Source organism: Chrysochloris asiatica, unplaced genomic scaffold (genome assembly GCF_000296735.1).
Source record: "Chrysochloris asiatica unplaced genomic scaffold, ChrAsi1.0 scaffold00076, whole genome shotgun sequence".
NCBI lineage: Eukaryota > Metazoa > Chordata > Mammalia > Afrosoricida > Chrysochloridae > Chrysochloris > Chrysochloris asiatica.
In genome coordinates this window covers 3,856,962-3,875,476 of record NW_006408594.1, presented here as the reverse complement: position 1 = coordinate 3,875,476, position 18,515 = coordinate 3,856,962, and the positions used below count along the sequence as shown (strand labels likewise).

Below are 18,515 nucleotides of genomic sequence, written 5' to 3'. Positions count from 1 at the left end.
CTTTCCCACACCACCATCTCCCCTTCTCCTACCCCCCATCCCCAGTCAGGCCTTGGTGAACTCCTTGTTCTCTGTTCCCCATCCCCAAACTGCCCCACCACTGCCCAGATAAGGGCTGGGTGCGTAAGCCCATGTTTGAGAGGAGAGATAGGATTCAAAACTTCAAAGGAAACTGGGACCCAAAATGTGGATCAACACTGGAGAGGCCCCTAATATTCCAGGAGCCCAGTTTGGCCATGGGGCCTGTCTCATTATTCTCTCTATGCTACTAACCCAAGAAGAATGGATATTATGAGATCTGGGGTCCTTCCAACACATTTATCCCAAGGCATAGTGTCCAGATGGTTAGCCACCAGGGGGCGTAGGGAGCTCAGGCTCTGATCTCCACCATGGCCCATCCTGCCCTCTCTAGATACGAGGTCTTGGGCAGCAGCTGGCTGTTGAAGTGACCCCACAGACAAAGCCAATCAGACTGGTTGCTTGCAAAGGCCCAATCTTCCTTTAACCTACTGACTTCATCCCCTGGGGTGAGGGTGAACTCTCTTGAAGAATCTCCAGCCAGAGGGGGGTATGGCCTTGAGACAGAAGGGGTGAAAAGACATGAAACACCAGGAGCTAGGCTCACATCTCCCCAACATCCTTCAGCCCACCACGTCCCAAAGTTCTGAGCAGGGTCCAGCAGAATCCTATTGGTTCTTAAAGCCAGGTTCTGGGATCTGGGGGAACGTAGCCTGGGGTCCTAGGAGGACGCAACCTAGGGAAGCTAGAGTCACATCAGTGACAATGAGCATTTGAAGGCAGCCGCTACAGCACCAAACACAGCCTGACGCTGGCCCAAGACTCTGCCAGCAGGTTCAGGCCAGCTGCGTAGTTTATGTGGGTGGGCAGATCACACTGGGTGATCTCAATAAACCAGAGGGTGATGGGGGCATAATTCGGAGTCCACATTCACTCAGGCTGACATGAGTTGGCACGAAGCGAAGTCCACTAGCCAGCACTGCAGCTAGTCCTTCAGAAGTCACCACTGACATTGCACATCCCGGTGAGCAGCGGAGGCCCCATGACCTCTAGGGCCAGTTTGCGGCAGTGCTCGGTGCCCAAGTCTGGCTGTGAGACCACACAGGGCCCGAAGACAGACAGTGGATTGGCCATCCTTCCAGGGCCAAGGGTCTGCAGACTGCTTCGTGGTTACATCACTGCAATTTCTGGTGTGGGGCTCAGAGCCGCTGCTAGGAAGTAGAGAGGGCATCTGGGGTTCTGTGTCCTGTCTGCCCCTAATCGCCTCTGTCCCTCCCTCCTCCCCTGCAGCTCAGCTTGCTGCTGTTACTGGGAGCAATTTTCCCTTAGTTCCAGGGAGCCAGAGCCTGAACAGTGCCAGGAGGGGCCTTGGGGCTCGGGGACTGGAAGCAGGGGAAGGTTCAGGAATGCCTCCTTTGCAGGTTCAGGTCTGGGAATTGAATAGATCGTAACCTTGGAATCCTAAAATCTTTGAGTTGTAATAGGATGCAGTGATTCTAATTCCTTCATTCACTTCTCATGGTTCTGGAATGTAGGGTCTAAGAGTCTAGGTCTGGTACTTTAGTTTTCCACTTCACTGGCTCCCTGCTTCCTAACATTCGCTGTCTGTGTGAGGTGACTCTGGGAAGCCCCCTCTGAGTGCTCTTGAGAACCCAGGGACCTACCAGGACCTCATTCTGAGGGCTTCTTTTCTCTCTTGGATCGTAGTTCGAGCGTTGGCACCCCTGCTTTTGTGCCTTTCCCATTTATCCTTGAAATCTCCCCATCCCTCCACTTCAAGAAAGACTCCACCGACCCTACAACCCTCTCCTGCTCTCATTGCATACACTGAAGACGGGCTATTACTCCAGTCCACTTGGATTTCAGAGCTGAACCCTTCCCCATATTAAAAAGGTCCAGGCAGCAGGGAGCTAGGGGTGGGGGTCCTATGCTGCTGCGAGGAACACCCATTCCCACACCATCTACCCCCTTCTCTGAGTCTATCCTTGGTGAGCATCTTGTCCACAGGCTGTCCTACACCTGTCCAGATAATGGGGCCTGGATCCCCAGACTTCTTATTGCTAAATCCAGCACACTCTACCTTACCCCCACACCCACCCTCACCCGGATGCTAGCGTCTCCTGAATCATTTGGCCCTGGGACCCATTCCTTTTCCAATGGCTCCCTGCCAGAAACCCATGACTGAATGACACGCCTTTCACCAAAATTTATCAACTTCTTTGGCTCTTGCCTGAACAAGAGGCTTCTCCAGGGTCATTAATTTCTCCCCTTCTCATGCATCCTTGTTATCTATCACCTGCCACAGTAATCTTACAAAATAAATGGGAACATCCTGTCCCTGCTCTGGAACCTTCACTAGCTCCCCATTGTCCTCAGACTGAAGTCAGACTGGATGGGCACACAAACGTGCTGATCTCCAGCCAGATTGAGCCCCTAGAATAAGTTTAGGGAGCCAAATGGGTCTGTGAGTTGCTCAGGGTCTGGGAGAGGGGTCTTACTTGCAGAAAGGGGACTCACATTCTGATCCTCCAGACTAGGGTACCCCATCCAAGACTAAGAATCTTAGTGTGGGATTGGAGCCTGCTTGAAGCAGGGCGGGGACAGGATGGGGTTGGAGGAGGTGGAGTGACAAGAATGGGCTGGGCCCTGGGCACGGAGGGGTTAACTACAAAGCGAATCTCAGCGAGCAGGATCAATGGGTTACTTGCTACAGAAAGAGAAAGAGGCAACGGTGGCGCACGCTGAGAGGAGCCAGGCAGAAGAGCATGCCACCCGCCACCCCACCCGGGGGAAATTGGGCTTAGGAGGAGGGGGTGCCCAAGTCCAGCTCAGCAGAGGAAAGGAGAGATCTTAAGTAAGTAGGAAGCAGCCTTGTACCAGGGCTGGTTGCCAAGCCACGAGGAGCCCAGCCTGTCTGCTTCCCTCAGGATCACGCAGGGGCCCAGTGCCCAGGGTCAAGGTGGGTGTTGTCCATTTGGGTTTGGGGGATGCTGCATGTTGGGTGCTGGGGCAGGGGTGGGGTAAATGTCACCTGTCTCCCTTCTTCCTGCCTGCCCCCTCCCCTTTTCCTCTAATTGATACTAACACTCTGGAGGTCCCAGACATGACACATAGGAGGATCCACAGGTAGGAGCTAATGTGGGATGGAGCAGGGCAGGGGATGGACGCAGTGTGTTTATGCACAAGGCAGGTTGTCTGTTACAAACTCAGATCAGCGCTCCAGCCTGGACGCTGGGGATACCATGGTGGCAGCCTCAGACCTGCCACTCAAAGGGTGACCTTGGCCTCTCACATCCCTTCTCTGAGTTTCAGTTTCCTCATGGGCAGAAAGGGGACAGTGAGCTCTCAGGTTCTCCCACCTGAGCCATTGTGGGGGTCTCAGAAAACACTGGGGTGTCACTGGTGCTTTGCTGAGGATATAGCTCATAGCTAGTGAAGGTCCTGAACCTATGTCCAAGAGTGTCTCCGTGGGCTTCAGATCCTCACTGAAAAGTCAGGAATATATGCCAGCTCCTGGGGTTGAGGCTGCCCACCCCATGTCGTCACCTGCTCATCTGTTATATACCTAACCCAACCCTCCAAACCTGGGCTATAGAGCTGTCCTCAGAAACCAAGGACTCCGTACACACCCTGTGACGGGTTCACACAGTGGGTCTCCATGGTGACTTTTGGCTTGGTCTCCCATGCCACACAGCATTTTCAGCCCAGAATACCTGGCCAAGCCCAGGCTGGGAAACACCTCTAGGCTGAGACCCCAGCTTCTCTTCCCCAGGTACCCATCTGATGAGAAGATGGCCGATGCCCAGAACATTTCGTTGGACAGTGCAGGGAGTGTGGGGGCCGTGGCAGTGCCTGTAGTCTTCGCCCTCATCTTTCTGCTGGGTACAGTGGGCAATGGACTGGTCCTGGCTGTGTTGCTACAGCCTGGCCCGGGAGCTTGGCAGGATCCTGGCAGCACCACAGACCTGTTCATCCTTAACCTGGCTGTGGCCGACCTATGCTTCATTCTATGCTGCGTACCATTCCAGGCTGCCATCTACACGCTGGACAACTGGCTCTTTGGGGCCCTTGTCTGTAAGGCTGTGCACCTACTCATCTACCTCACCATGTATGCCAGCAGCTTCACCCTGGCCGCAGTCTCAGTTGACAGGTGTGCCGGGTAGTGCTCATTGGGAGCCAAAAAGAGGAGGTGGGAGGAAAAGAACAGCTCTCTGGCCTCCACCATCTTGTTCCTGGGCACCTTTAAGGCATGCTTGAGGTGACCATCCTGCCCTCCCCCAACCCCAAGTCTTCCCCAGAACATCTGTGTCCCACATGTTAGCACAGGGCCTGGCACATAGTTGTATTGTTGTTAAGTGCCATTGAGTCGGTCCTAACTCATAGCAACCTGTATAGGGTTTCCAAAGAACAGCTGGTGTGTTTGAGCCACTGAACTTGCAATCAGCAGTCCAGTGTTTATCCTACAACTCTGGGCACATAGATGTTCTATAAATGTGAAATGACTGGCAAAAGGAAGACACGATCACATCACATTCATCAGATACTTTATTATGGTCACACCTGCTTCCATGGCTTGGGATCAAATCCAAGGTCATTCCCTCACTGACGTTAATTGTTGGGAACTGTGGAATCGATGTGTCCATGATTTTGAACTCTTAGCGACTCCGTGTGCTAGAGTAGAACTGCCCCAGAGGGGTTCCTAAGCTGTCATCTTTACCAGAACAGATCTACTGGTCTTTCTCCATCCGAGCCACCGAGTAGGTACCAACCACCCATCAAAATGAGCGCTTAGCCGTTGCACCACCAGGGAGTATTTGCATGTAAAATCATCATCTTAAATAACATCTAATAAGAACTGGGCCCCTCCGAAGTGCCAGGCGCTTCTGGAAGCACGTTGCTTGTTTGGCTACAACCTAAACACCTCCCGGGAAGTGGGGAGTGCGGTCACCCCCATTTTTCAGACAAGGAAGACCAGGCACTTCGGACCTCAGGTCCTGTGTCCCCCTGCCCCTCCCCCCGCTTGCACTGCGGCAGCATGAGGGGTGGGGCATGGTTGGGGCCCAGCTGCCCGTGCACTAACCCGGACTCCGCCTCCAGGTACCTGGCCGTGCGGCACCCACTGCGCTCGCGGGCCCTGCGCACGCCACGCAACGCCCGCGCCGCCGTAGGCCTGGTCTGGCTGCTGGCGGCGCTCTTCTCGGCGCCCTATCTCAGCTACTACGGCACTGTGCGTTACGGCGCGCTCGAGCTCTGTGTGCCCGCCTGGGAGGACGCGCGTCGGCGCGCCCTCGACGTGGCCACCTTCGCCGCCGGCTACCTACTGCCCGTGGCCGTGGTGAGTCTGACCTACGGCCGAACGCTGCGCTTCCTGTGGGCGGCCGTGGGGCCGGCGGGGGCGGCGGCGGCCGAGGCGAGGCGACGGGTTACGGGCCGTGCGGGGCGCGCCATGCTAGCGGTGGCCGCGCTCTACGCACTCTGCTGGGGCCCTCACCACGTGCTCATTCTCTGCTTCTGGTTCGGCCGCTTTGCTTTCAACCCGGCCACGTACGCCTGCCGACTGGCCTCGCACTGCCTGGCCTATGCAAACTCCTGCCTCAACCCTCTCGTCTACGCGCTCGCCTCGCGCTACTTCCGCTCGCGCTTCCGCCGCCTGTGGCCCTGCGGCGCCCGCCGCCACCGGCGCGCCCGCCGCGCTCTTCGCTGTGTCTGTCCGGTCTCCTCGGGTCCTGTCGGCTACCCTGGGGACACCCGGCCTCGCGGGAGGCTGCCAGCGGACTGGCGCGGGGGCTCCGGAAAGGAGTCCGCGCGCCGCGGAAAAGCAGGACCAACGCAGGCACAGGAATAAACGCGGCTCCCGAGACTCTGCTGGATGTCTGTCTGTCAATCCGCCTTCTTCCCACCAGGCTAGGGGGATGGGGCCAAGGCCAGGAGTACTGCCAAGATGTGCAGTAAATAGCTGAGCGGTGGCTCTAAGATAGCTGGGCAGCCCCCAGACTCACCTTAGCCGAACCCCAAATTTGCAACACCATTTAAGTTTTGCTTCCCCAGCTTCCCAGTGCCAAGCCCCTCTGTTCTTAGAACTGCCCTGGTGGTGGTGGTGGTTATGTGCCACCGAGGTGGTTGCGACTCATAGCGACCCTGTGCAGGGTTTGCCGAGGCTGTAAATCTTTACGGGAGCAGAAAGCCTCATCTTTCTTCCGCAGAACAGTGGAACAGGTCGTTTCGAACTGCTGACCTTGAGGTTAGCAGCCCAATTCGTAACTGCTATACTACCAGAGCTCTAGGTGGTTTAATAGCAGTTAGTAGAGCAAACATTTATTAGGCCCTTACTATGCAAGGTCGGCGGTTCAAGCTCACCAGCTTCTTGGAAACCCTATACAGGGTCGCTATGGGTCCTAATCGACTCGACAGCACTTAACAACAAAGGAGTCCTCGCATGGCACTGTGGGTTAATGCGCTGGACTGCAAGGTCGGTTTGAACTAAAAGGTCAGCAGTTCAAGCTCACCAGCTGCTCCTTGGAAACCCTATACGGGGTCACTATGGGTCTGCATCGAAGGCACTTAACAGCAATGTATCTCACCAGGATCTCTTGTGGCTTAGTGGGTTAACTGTTGGGCTGTTAATCACACGTTCAAACCCGCTAACCACTGATCAGGAGAAAGATGAGACTGCTCCCTCCTATTTGGTAACCGCTGTGACTCTCAGAGTCTCATAGCATCTCTCTATGAGACTCTCGGACTCTTATGAGATTCTCGGACTCACACTGAGTGATGTTCTTTATTCTAATAATCAAGACAGCTTTGCAAAGCAGGTAGCCCCACTTTATAGATGTAGACTTGTTGGTGCAATGGTTAAACTCACTGCTGCCTATTGGAAGGTTGAGGGTTCAAATCCACCCAGAGGCGCCACAGGAGAACGGCCTGGCCATCTGCTTCTGAAAAGTTTACTGCATAGCACACTATAACCGATGTGGCATCAAAGATCAGAGATGTTCAGTGCTTTGCTCCAAGTCACACAGCCAGCATGTGGCAGAGGTTGGATTCAAAGCTATCTAACTTTTCTACTCACTGCCCCTCCTCCCAGTTAAAATTTCTATAGTTTATCTTGGTTCATCCTGATTCCTCATCAGCCCTGTTGACCAAATCCGCAGTTCCTCACACCCAAGTGGATGCCCTGCCTCCTGGAATCCTCAGAGACTCCCAGTCCCTTTCCTGAGGAGAGTTCTGTTTTGGTGCCCAGATGGCCCATTCCTTGTTCAGGCGTCTTGGGCTGTTCTTTTAGCCATTTGATGCTCCTGGTTCTCACGAGATCAGAAACACATTGGAACCCCAGCTGGCCTCCCAGGGGTCCCACTACTCTATAGCCCCTCCTTTCCCATCCCTCACACGGCTGGGGAAGTCTGTGACTGTGGAAACCCACTAATTAACCAATAAGTCAGTGTCAGTTTCAGAGCCAGCCCCATCCCTTCCTCCCTTACCACACATCAATGTTTATTAGCTCTGAGTTGAGGCCTGAGACCCTACAACTTCCATGACTCCCCTGAGCCCCTCTGGGATGTGAGCAAGCCTGGGCACCCTGGGGAGGCCTGACTAGTCCTTTTTCACTGCCTGCTACCTGCTCCTGGCCCAGAAGCTGAGACACAGATGGGGACCCCCTGCTTCAAGGACACACACAGATCAAGGCCTGAACTTAAGCTTTCTGACATCTGGTCCAGTACTCTGTTATATCTCTGCCCCAAATTCCCCAACATATCCCAGCCCTGCCAAAGTGGAACCGTTTCCTGAAGAGCAGTGGGGTTTGAATGCTACCTATTTCCTCAGCACCCATAGTGGCCTCTACCTCCCTGCAGCCCTCCCTCATGCCTCCACTGGCTTATCTGTATCAGGCAAGATAGCATCCCCATTTCTAGAAAAGAAAACTGAGGCTCAGGAAGGGAGATCACCTGACTAGAGTTAAGTGGTATATACCTGGCAGAGCTGGGATTCCACACCAGGTCTGAGGGAGGTGGCTAATTTGGGATGCAGCCACCCAGCTAAACTGCTGTGGGTGACCATGAACAGCTCCTTTCAGGGTGGGGCAGGAGACAAGGTCATCCCACGGGGAAATGGAAGAGCCAGAATTTGAACCTGCCTGAAATCCCAGGCCCAACGGAGGAGGTTGAGTACTAGAAGCACCCCCAGAGTGGCCCGGGACCGTCAGACTCTGCTTTACTGGCTGAGCCCTGGATGCAGCTCTGAAGCTTTCATGGTACACTGGGACCACTACTGGTGGAGGGTGTCACCATCTCAGAAGCAGGAGACAGGCATCCAGCAGCCACTTCCTGCTCCATGAGGACAGAGGTACCAGAGAAGGGAAGATATGACCCCCCACTTCCTTCTTTCCTTTATCCCCCAAACATTTGAGCGCCTGCACTGATGGATGCTCTGAGGAGAAGACAAAGATGGCTGACGAAACTGTTATCTACCTTTCGGGAACTCCCACCCAGTCCATCTGGAGAGACAGACACCCAGACGCCCTGTGATAGGACCCTAACAGAAGAACATGTGGTGTAGAGGAGGAAGCCCTGTCTTCCTAGGGCAATCTTAGCAGGAGACCCAGAGGAGGTGACCTTGAATGTGTATTGTTCTGGGAAAAGGTTGGGAGGGGCATGCCAGGTGGAAGCACAGTAAGTGGGTGGAGTTGGGGCTGAGGGAGGCCACAAAGGTGAGTGTGATAGTGAACTATGGGAATTTCATCCTATAGCAGCTAGCAGTGGGGACCTTCAGGCAGACGGTGATGTCACTGAAGGTTTCCAGGAGGGGAGGGGCCCCTGGGCTACTTGGAGAGGTTGGGTTCCAGGGGCCAGGCTGAAAGCCAAGAGCCCAGTCCAGGAGCTGCTCCATAGGTCCTAGTGAGGCAAGTCAACCAAGGCCTGGACTAGCACTGGGGACTAGCATTGGTTTTACCAGCTGCTGCTGGGTATGGCCTTGGCAGGAAGACTCCTGGGACTCTTTGGGGGTGGGAGGGCTAATGGAAGGCTCAAAGGAGCAGTTGGTCCTCATTACTTTAGTGAGGTGAGCCGGGTGTCCAGCAGAGCCAGAGAGTTAGGCAGCAGGGGCTAGAGCAGATGCTGAATGAGCCCCAGCTGCTGCCCCTCAATGCCCAGGAGAACCCACCTGACCTGAGCACCCCCAGCATGGTCTAGGATGGAGCCAGGACCACCCATCCTGTTTATGCAAGTTTCTTAAGGATGCCCCTGCTGCATTCATGTGTGAACACCACACATTTCTGCAGGAAAGAAAGATCTAGAAGCCCAGGGGATTGTGGGAGCCCAGAGGAGAGCCCCTGACTCAGCTTGGGGAGAAAAAACTTCCTGAACCAAGTCTGAATCAGGACAGGTTAGGAAGAAAGAGATGGAAATGAAGGGGCACAGCCTGGAGTCTGGCACAAAGCACAGGAAAGACCACCAGGAAACAGGGCAGCGGAGGTGGGGAGCCAGTCCTGAAGGACCCGGAAAATCATGTCGGAAACTTAGACTATGCTCTGGGAGCTACTGAGAGGTTTCACACAAAAGAGATGTGACCATTTTTGCTCTTCTAAAACCTCTCCAAGGCAGGCTGCACGGGGAGGGATAGCAGGAGACTCGTGTTAGAAGTCAGAGACAGGCAAGACATTGGCAATGGATGGCAGGTGTGGGCAGATGGGACAACCACTTACACAGGTGATCGAACTTTAGGGGTCCAGATGACACGCTCGATTTCTGGTTTGTCTGGCTGGTATTGGCAGTGGACCATTGCGTGATGTTTGGGGAGAAGACATTGAGGTTGAGGATGAAAAGGCTGGGACACCAGGGAGAAGTGTCCCCAGGGAATGATGTGCTTGGCCCTGGAATGTGTGTTTGGTCTGCTTTAGAGTTTGAAGATGGAGAAACCTGAGGCTCAGAGAGGTTGAGGATCTTGTCCAAGATCACAGAACCAAACCAAAGTAGAGCAGGGATTTAAATCAAGTTTGTCTGGTTTCAGATTCGTGATCTTTATGGAAAGCAGTGGGAGATGAAGCAAGGAGGGATGGTTGAAGGTTGGGAACTGGGAGGAACTTGAATGTACAAAGAAGGAGGCTCACTTCCCCTCACACAGTGACCATAACCAGGGCTGAAACTTAGGCCTGGGGAGCGCGGGTGAGATGGGGGCCCTGGCATAGTCACATTAGTTAAATCTTCTTCCCTCTGCCTGAGCTTGGCAGGAACAGCATCATTTATCAACTCAGAGGTGTGTGTCTAGGGAAATAAACACCAATTAACCACCCCAGATTTCCTATTAATGAACATCGGCTGCTTAGGCTGGTTGCTGGGCTCATTTGGTGAGCTGCTGGCTGGATCTGAGCTGGCATGAAGCCAGAGGGCCGGACTGAACAGGGCTGGATCGTTTCTGGTTTAAAGGAACTAGACTGATTTATTGAGACATCTGCTTGATGCCAAGTTTATTTTAATGGCCTGGGCTTTGAGTCAGGGATGAGATTGAAGCAGGAGGAATGGTGGTGGTCACTACAAAGGGAACTGCAGTGCAGGGCTCAGGCACTGACTCTGGAACCACGGTATTGGGTGTGAATTCTGCCTCTAGCCCATCGAAGCTGTGATATGTCTCTGTGCCTCAGGGTCTTCCCTCTAGACTCCTGCAGGGTTGGAGAATTGTCTGTGCAGGTCCTGTGCCAAGCTCTCTCCAGAGGCTCCCACAGGGCTTCTCACCATCTGCTGCCAGCTGAGTACAGCCTGTGAGGGCTTTCTAAGGCGGGTCCTTGTCTCCCCATCAAAGCTCCCTCAATCCACTGAGACTAGATTCACTCGGTGTCCCTCCGGGCATGAGAACCGCCAAGTGCTTCTCAGATGGTTGTGTGGGTGTATTATGGTAGCTGCTGCCCTCTGCGCACGCAGGAATGAGAGAACACGAGATTGAGCCTGGGTCTGGGACCAGACTCCCCATCCGAGTGAGCTGATAAGATTGATCCCCTTCTAACGTTAGCTTAAGGAGCTCTGGTAGCGAGTTGGGCTGCTAACCTCACGGTCAGCAGTTTGAAACTATCAGTGGTTTCACAGGAGAAAGCCTTATCTTTCTGTTTCCGTAAAGATTTACAGCCTCGGTCTAACTCCCTAACTTCTCAGCCGTGGCTTGGGCTCAGCATCCCGGTGAGTGGTCTGGTGGGGACAGTGATGAACGTGGCCACCTAACACTTCACTAAGAAGGCTTGTAGAAAGTGACAGCTGGCACATAACGGGCCCAGCACTGGCCACCGTCCTCCTTTATAGGGTACGCTCGCTCTGGTTGTAAGCATGCTTTCATATCAGGTATGGTGGCATCTGTGTGTGTTGCTGCCTGGCTGGGGGATCCTAGTCACCCTCAGCTTCCCCACCTGTAAAGAGCAACAACAGAGCTTGGGCCCAGAGAATTTGAGAGAATCTGTGAATGCTTTTCTCTTAGTGTCTTAAGACCTTCTACCTGTTTGTTCACCACTGGCCTCTCATCACCAAGTGATTAGGGTGGTTGTTGTGCCATGGAGTTGGCTCTGACTCATAGCGACCCTGTACAGGGTTGCCGAGGCTGTAAATCTTAACAGGAGCAGAAAGCCTCATCTTTCTCTTGTAGAACAGCTGGTAGTTTCAACCTGCTGACCCTGAGGTTAGCAGCCCGATTCATAACCACTACGCTACCAGAGCTCCTTAAATGAATAGTAAGGGTCTCTTAATGTGAATGAAAGGTGAGGTATAAAGCAAAGGGACCCCAGAAAGGGAACTGTACAGGTCCTCTTCTCCTCCCTGCCCCCACCACACCCGCCCTGTCTGTACTTTCTCTCAGTAACTCGGCAACGGGAAGCCCCTCGAGGCTACCTCTGCCTGGTTCATTCTGCCCTCTGCCCAGCCCAGACAGCGAGGGACCCACTTGTGGCTTTCTGACTCACTCCAGCGGCTGGAGCTGACTTTGTGTGCCTGACTCTTCAGACAGATTTGGGATTGCAGGAAAAATCTTGACAGGAAATGGAGTAAGTGCTCTTTGTTCGCTGCTCTGTGGCCGTGAAGGGAATCAACAGAATACCCTTCACTTGCCAGATGGACAGATGGAGCCCTGAGTAGGGTGGACAGGTCACTGTGGGGTGGAGGATGCTGTAGGGGTTACAACCTCTGCTTCCCAAGTGAGGATGCTTTGGGGGAAGACTTGTGAGGAGTTAGACATCAGACTGTGTCAGGCACACACCACAGGACAATTTCCCAAAAGACTGCACCCCTCCCCCTAGGCTCTATAAAGCTTTCCTGAGGGAGTAACAGCCTCAAACTGCCCAGTCAGCCCCCCAGGCTGCCATGACTAGCCCCCACCAGTCTTTCCCCAAAGCTCTGAAGCACTCATTCCTAACACCCTTCCCCCTTGCAGAATCTCTCTTCCCATGTGAAATCCTGCATTGTTAACAATAGCTTCCTATCTTTGGTTGTTGTTCCCATAGACTCATGGTAACCCCATGTGTGTCAGAATAGAACTGTGTTCCGTATGTGAGAAACGTTGTCCATACCCAGGATACTGCCTCGGTCCCACTTGGTTATGAGGTCACAGATGAGTTATCGTGAGTGCTTACCCCAACCAAGGCTTAATGTACTCATTTCAGCGAGAGTGAGGCTTATTCATTCCATTTTGCAAAATCGGGTGTCAGACCCAGAAGACAAGGGAAGCCCCCTGAGCCCCTTTGCAAAGCCTTTTCTTCTCCTAGGTCAGGAAAGTCCTTCCCAGTTCCTCATGACTGAGTACTGGGGACTTTAAGTAATCTTCTACTTTCCCTGGATGGCAGCATTCTTGTTTAAAGTTCCTAGTTGTAGTAGAACATGTCCTTTCCCCCTCTCCCAATTCATCCCGCTCACATACCCCAGATGCATAGGCCACTGTTGCTATGTGAATCAACAATTTATGTCTGGTCTAGCAATTTCCTGGACCACTCCCTTATTCCTGAAGATGGACCATCTTGAGAATGTATTTCTCACACAGTGTTTTCAACAGCTGAGTTTATGGAAACAGATGGTCTTTCTTCCCAGATGCCTCTGGGTGGACTCCCAGCCAAGGGCATTAACCTGTTTGCAGCACCCAGGTCTGCTCATATTTATTGTTGTTAAGTATCCTCGAGTCGGTTGGCACTCATAGCGACCCTCTACAGGGTTTCCGAGGAGTGGCTGGGGAATTTGAACCACTGACCTTGTAGTTCAAACTGATTTTGTAGCCCAGTGCTTATCCTACAGTACCATACCAGACTCCTGCTCTTATCTGTTGCTGTTAAGAGCTGTAAGTCGGTTCCGACTCATAGCGACCCTATATAGGGTTGCCAAGGAGCAGCTGGTAAATATAAACTGCAGACCTTGCTTAACACACCAGGACTCCTGTTCTTATTTAAAGGCCAAATAATTAAACCCCTTAGACCTGAGTGAGGTTCAGCAACCTTGCCTCAACTCTTAAGGTACTCAGCCAAAACAAGGGGCCCACCCTAGTCCGAAGCCCACTCTCTCCTGTCCCTACCCCTCCTTCCTGCCGAGTCCCAGCCCTATGCTTGGAACCCAGCCCTGAGGTGGGCAGACTTGTTTGGAAGGAGGTTCAGAAGTGTTGTCGTGATGTGCCTTGGAGTCGGTTCCGACTCATAGTGGCCCTGTACAGGGTTTCCAAGGCTGTAAATCTTTACGGGAGCAGAAAGCCTCATCTTTCTCCCGCACAGCAGCTGGTAGTTTCAAACTGCTGACTGTGAGATTAGCAGTGGTTAAGTAAGTGCTGTCAAGTCAATTCTGACCCATAGTGACCCTGTATAGGGTTTCCAAGGAGCAGCTGGTGAGCTTGAACTGCTGACCTTGCAGTTCAAACGGTTTTGCAGTCTGGCGCATTAACCCACAGCGCCACACCAGGTAACCACTATGCTAAAGGGAAAAGCCATCCCATGCCCCCCCACTCAAACCAGTAGCAGCTCAGCCACCGTGAACCCCTTGCTTCCTTTGCCCTTCCCCTCCCCAAACCCACAACCTGGCAGGGCCTTCTGCCTCTTGAACTGGGGTCCTGGCAGCAGCCCCCAGGCTGTGTCTATGCCTCATAGCCACAGTGACCCTTTTTTCTTCAGGGTCTGGGGAGCTGGTTTCTACCAGTTCAATACAGATCCAAGCTGGGATTTGGGGGACAAGCTCCCTTTCTCTGAAGAGCAGTCAGGGATTCCCATTGGTTGAGAGGGGAAGTGGGGCAGAGCTAGAGCTCTGAGAATGTAAAAGTGGACAATCACCAACAGGTAGGGAATTATCACCTGGAAAGCCAGTCTCGGCCTTGTAGTCAAATGCCCTGGTGCAGAGCCCTGCCATCAGGAGACACTTCCTTCTCCCTGACCCACAGCCAAAGAAGTGTGTGCTCCTGGGGGCGGGAGTAGAATGTACTCTGCAAACCTGGGCTGAAAACCTCCAACCTGTGCCGTGACTCTTGGTTCCTTATGGTGTTTAGTTTCCTGTTGCTGCTGTAACAAAGGAGCAGAAACTGAATGGCTTAAAACAACAGTTTATTCTCTTAACAATTCTGGAGCTCAGGAACTGAAGCCAGCTTCACTGGGCAGGCTCCCTCAGGTCTCCGAGGGGAGAGCCCATCTCCATGCCTTGTCTAGTGTCTGGAGGTGCCGACATTCCTTGGCTCCTTCCTTGCATCACTCCAGCCAGCCCCTGACTTCCATCCTCACATCTACTCCCTCCCTGACCTCCTGCCTCCCCTGTAAAGATTCTGGTGACATTGGGCCCAGCTGGCTAATCCAGGACCACTCCCTTCATGAAGGAGCTCTGGGAGTGTAGTGGTGAATTGGGCTGCTAATCTCAAGGTCAGCAGTGCGAATCTACCAGCTGTTCCGTGGGAGAAAGATGAGGCTTTCTGCTCCCATAGAGATCTGTAGCCTAGGAAACCCTACACAGGGGCACTATGAGTCGGCACCGACTCCACGGCACACCACCACCACCACCACATTCTCCTCATGAGACCATTAATCACATCTGCAAAGTCCCTTTTAACATATAAAGTAATATTTACGGGTTCTCGGGATTAGAATACAAATACTTCTGAGGGGTACATCTGATTCTCAAAGATCAAGGGCTTCCCACTTCAGGTTCAGGGTAAGGGGACTCCTTCCTAACCTTGTTATTTTAAGGTCTGGCCTTAACTAATCCTCACCAGCCAGCCAGGGCAGCTCCTGTTTGTCTATGTGAATGTCAGATGACAAATCTACGTGCAGCTTCCTGGGCTGGGGGTGCTCGTCCCAAGTACCTACACCACCGACGGAACAAGCCCAAGGTGGAGAAGGGAGGCAGAGAAGAGTCTGGGGCCTACTGAGGGCCCACTGGTCATGGGAAAGCGAGATCTGACAGGACAGTGTGTGGCAGCCAGAGGAGACGGCAGCTGCCAAAGCTGGCCCGGCCTGCAGGAGCTGGAGGAAGACACCGGGCGCCGTGGCCCCAGCCCCCACAGAAGATGGAGGCTGGTGAGAGTGGCTCTGGGGTCCTGGCCCCCCAGCACTGGAGGTGAGGGTGCTCCAAAGTCCAGACACAGGGCCTCTGCTGTGTAACGAGCGAGCGGCTGGGCGGCAGGGAGGAGTCTCTCTCTTGCTACCTCTTTTCTATGTTCTGCATCTGCAAGCTGAGGGAGGTGAAGCTGGCCAGGAGGTCGGTCACCTCGTCCACCTGCCGGACAAACCCAAGGCTCAGTTACTGAGTGCTGGGCCCTCAGCTCTCCTCCCCACCACCACATGACGTGGTAGCTGTCCTTCCCGCCCACTACACAGCAGTTGCCCAAGGCTTCATCCTTTACACCAGTGGCCTCTGGCTGCCCCAGAGAAAGGTCACAGGTAGGAGAGGCGCAGCGGCTTTGAGGAAGTGGCTGCCATGCTCCAGCACAGCCTGTGTGTGTGTGTGTGTGTGTGTGTGTGTGTGTGTGAGACGTGTGTGTGGCCTGGCTCTGGCTCTGCAGCCAGGACCCACCTGCTCTTTGGTGCTGGTCATCTGGAGGCGGGTGCAGAGATCGTCCAAGCGCTCCCGCTGCTCGTGCCGTCCCAGGCGCCCCAGGTACTCCCTCAGCATCTGGATGATCTGGAAGAGAGAAGGCCCAGCGAGGTCGCAGGCTGCTGCCAGGAGGCAAGCGGGAGCAGGCACCAACACCAGCCAAGCTGCACGCACCCACCGGCTCGGGGCAGCGCCTGTCCAGTGCTCTGCTTGTTTGATGCTCACCTGCTTCACCTCCAGCCGCACAGCCTCTAAGCACCGGGAGTGACCCTCCTGTAGGATGTTCAGCTTAGACTTGGCCAGGTGCAGGGGAGTGCGGCCAGCTCGGTCCAGGGCATCCACACGGGCACCTGTGGGTACAGGCAGAAGTGAGCATGATGGCAGGGGGTGGGGAGAGAGGAGGGGGAAGGGGAAGGGGCCACTTACCTCCTCGTAGCAGGGTAGTGATGACAGGGACGTGGTTGGTGCAGGCCGCTGAAGAGGAAGAATAGGAGCTGAGGCCCAGGACGCACTGGGGCTGGGCCTGGATGCCCACATACCCCTGTGCCAGGGCTACACCTCCCAAAACGGTATCACCGATGCAACAGTTCAGCAGGACTCGGCAAGCATCGAGTCCAACTCCCTCCCTGCACTGCTGGGGAAACTGAGCCAGGGAGAAGGGTCAGTCCCGGGAGTCTCAGCGGCAGGGCAGGACCCAGCTCGGGTCTCAGCACGTCACACCTCCTGCAGAGCTGACTCAGCTCCCCCTCAGTACCGCCCTCAGTACCATCAGCTGCTGTCCAAAGGGAAAGGCTGAGGGCCGGGCTCTCCCAGACACTTACCCAGGTGCAAAGGCGTGTTCCCCAGCCCATCTCGCTGGTTGGGATCAGCCCCGTGGTCCAGGAGCAGCTGCACTGAAACAGGAAACCCCAAGACGAGTTGTTGGGAGACCGGTGACACGTCTACTCCCACCTGACCCAAGGCAGAGAGGTGACCTCAAAGTGGGGCATACTGAAGGCAAGTGTGGGCCCCTCTGCTATCTCAGTCACTGGATCCACAGGTTCACACCCAGGACCCTGAGGATTCTGGGAGGGCTTGCAGGCTATGCGGGTGTTGTAGGATTGGCATTTCAGGGGTTAAGGAACGGTCTCCCATAGGCAGTAACAGCTCTCAGGGCAGTTTCTGCTCCTCCACAGCCAAGCACCACAGTGGGACTTAGGCCACTGGAGGGCGCTGAGCACCGTAACTAACTTCGCCACCTCAAGGTGGGCTTCCCTACTGCCCCCAAGTCCCACTGTTATCATGTCGAGTCTGACTCACAGCAAGCCCTCGTAGGGTTTCCGAGATGATAAATCTTTAAGGGAGTAGACAGCCTTATTAGGTTTGTCCCGAGGAGTAGCTGATGAGTTTGATCTGCCGACCTTGCGGTTAGCAGTCCAGTGTTTACCCTACAGCACCACCAGGGCTCTTTGTGGGACTATCAGCGTTTGCCAATTACCCAGGTGGTTAATAGTAATTAACAGGTGGGCTGAGCCCCAGGTGGGAGCTCAGGCTGACCTGAGAGCATGCGCTGCAGACCAATGAAGAGGAACCGTGTGCTGCCCGAGTGACGCTGCAGGGCTGTTTCTCGACTTCCCGTGTTCTTGGGGCCTCTGCCCAGCGACCCCCAAGTCCAGCTCTTACCACACTTGGGAATGAGGACACCGGGCAAAGAAGAGGCAACGGACACATTGAGTGAAGAGTAGGACCTGGTTAAGGACTCAGGCTGTCATCTTCGTCCCTTTTTAGGGGGTGAGGGGTGTTTGTTGAGGGACAGATTATAAGCGGTTTCCATTATCTACTCTGATTTCTTTATTTAAAAAAAATGTTTACAACATTAAGACAAAGTTTCCAAACTAAAAAAAAAAACACAAAACAATTCTTTGATGGTTACCAGAGGTGGGAGGGAGAGGAGAGTAATTCACTGGCTAGACACGTTAGCTCGGGTAACGGGGAGGACAATATATAACAAGAGGGAGGGTGGCAGAGGAATGATGAAGAGAGGTGAAGACATAGGGAGGTATGCATGGACTAACGGGGACAGATAAACTGATAGACACACAACCTTGAACAAACTGTTCCGTGAACAGATACATGGATTGAGACATAAGCTGAATGGGTAAAGCAGGACGAGTGGGGTGTATATATGTGTATACAACTATCAACCCTCACGGACACAGCAGTCAAGAGATCAAACGACGTATTGCATTAAGCAAATCTGCTGCACAAGACCTTTTTAAAGTGTTGAAGAGCAAAGATGTCAGCTTGAGGACTAAGGTGCACCTGACCTAACCCATGGTATTTTCAGTAACCTCATATGCACGTGAGAGCAACATCACAGTGATTAATAGGACCAACTTTGGAAACATAGACATCTGGGGCTATGTCTTTGAGCAAATGACTATCTCTATGACTGTTTGTTTCTTTATCATAGAATTAATGTAATTTTTGTTAAGTGTTATCAAG

At 53.7% G+C, this 18,515-nt stretch overlaps 2 protein-coding genes across 2 annotated transcripts in view; one reads left to right on the top strand and one right to left on the bottom strand.

Annotated features, from left to right (window-relative positions):
- The first annotated feature begins 3,791 nt into the window (after nucleotides 1-3,791).
- Nucleotides 3,792-5,863, top strand: GALR3 (galanin receptor 3). Its single transcript, XM_006865272.1, has 2 exons — nucleotides 3,792-4,168; nucleotides 5,116-5,863. The coding sequence occupies exons 1-2, from the start codon at nucleotides 3,810-3,812 to the stop codon at nucleotides 5,861-5,863; spliced, it is 1,107 nt and encodes a 368-aa protein (XP_006865334.1). The 5' UTR covers nucleotides 3,792-3,809.
- A 9,752-nt stretch (nucleotides 5,864-15,615) lies between these two features.
- ANKRD54 (ankyrin repeat domain 54) overlaps nucleotides 15,616-18,515 on the bottom strand; it is a 41,222-nt gene continuing 38,322 nt past the window's right edge. The window contains exons 4-8 of the mRNA XM_006865198.1: nucleotides 16,853-16,924; nucleotides 16,458-16,505; nucleotides 16,257-16,381; nucleotides 16,011-16,118; nucleotides 15,616-15,713 (exon numbers count right to left, since the gene is read on the bottom strand). Of these exons, the coding sequence (XP_006865260.1) occupies nucleotides 15,639-15,713; nucleotides 16,011-16,118; nucleotides 16,257-16,381; nucleotides 16,458-16,505; nucleotides 16,853-16,924 (428 nt within the window). The 3' untranslated portion in view covers nucleotides 15,616-15,638. The remainder of the gene's footprint in view (nucleotides 15,714-16,010; nucleotides 16,119-16,256; nucleotides 16,382-16,457; nucleotides 16,506-16,852; nucleotides 16,925-18,515) is intronic.

Coding starts and splice junctions, on each gene's coding strand:
- GALR3 (XM_006865272.1), top strand. CDS start 3,810: ATGGCCGATGCCCAGAACATTTCGTTGGACAGTGCAGGGAGTGTGGGG. Junction 4,169..5,115: donor GCCGCAGTCTCAGTTGACAG/GTGTGCCGGGTA, acceptor CTCCGCCTCCAG/GTACCTGGCCGTGCGGCACC.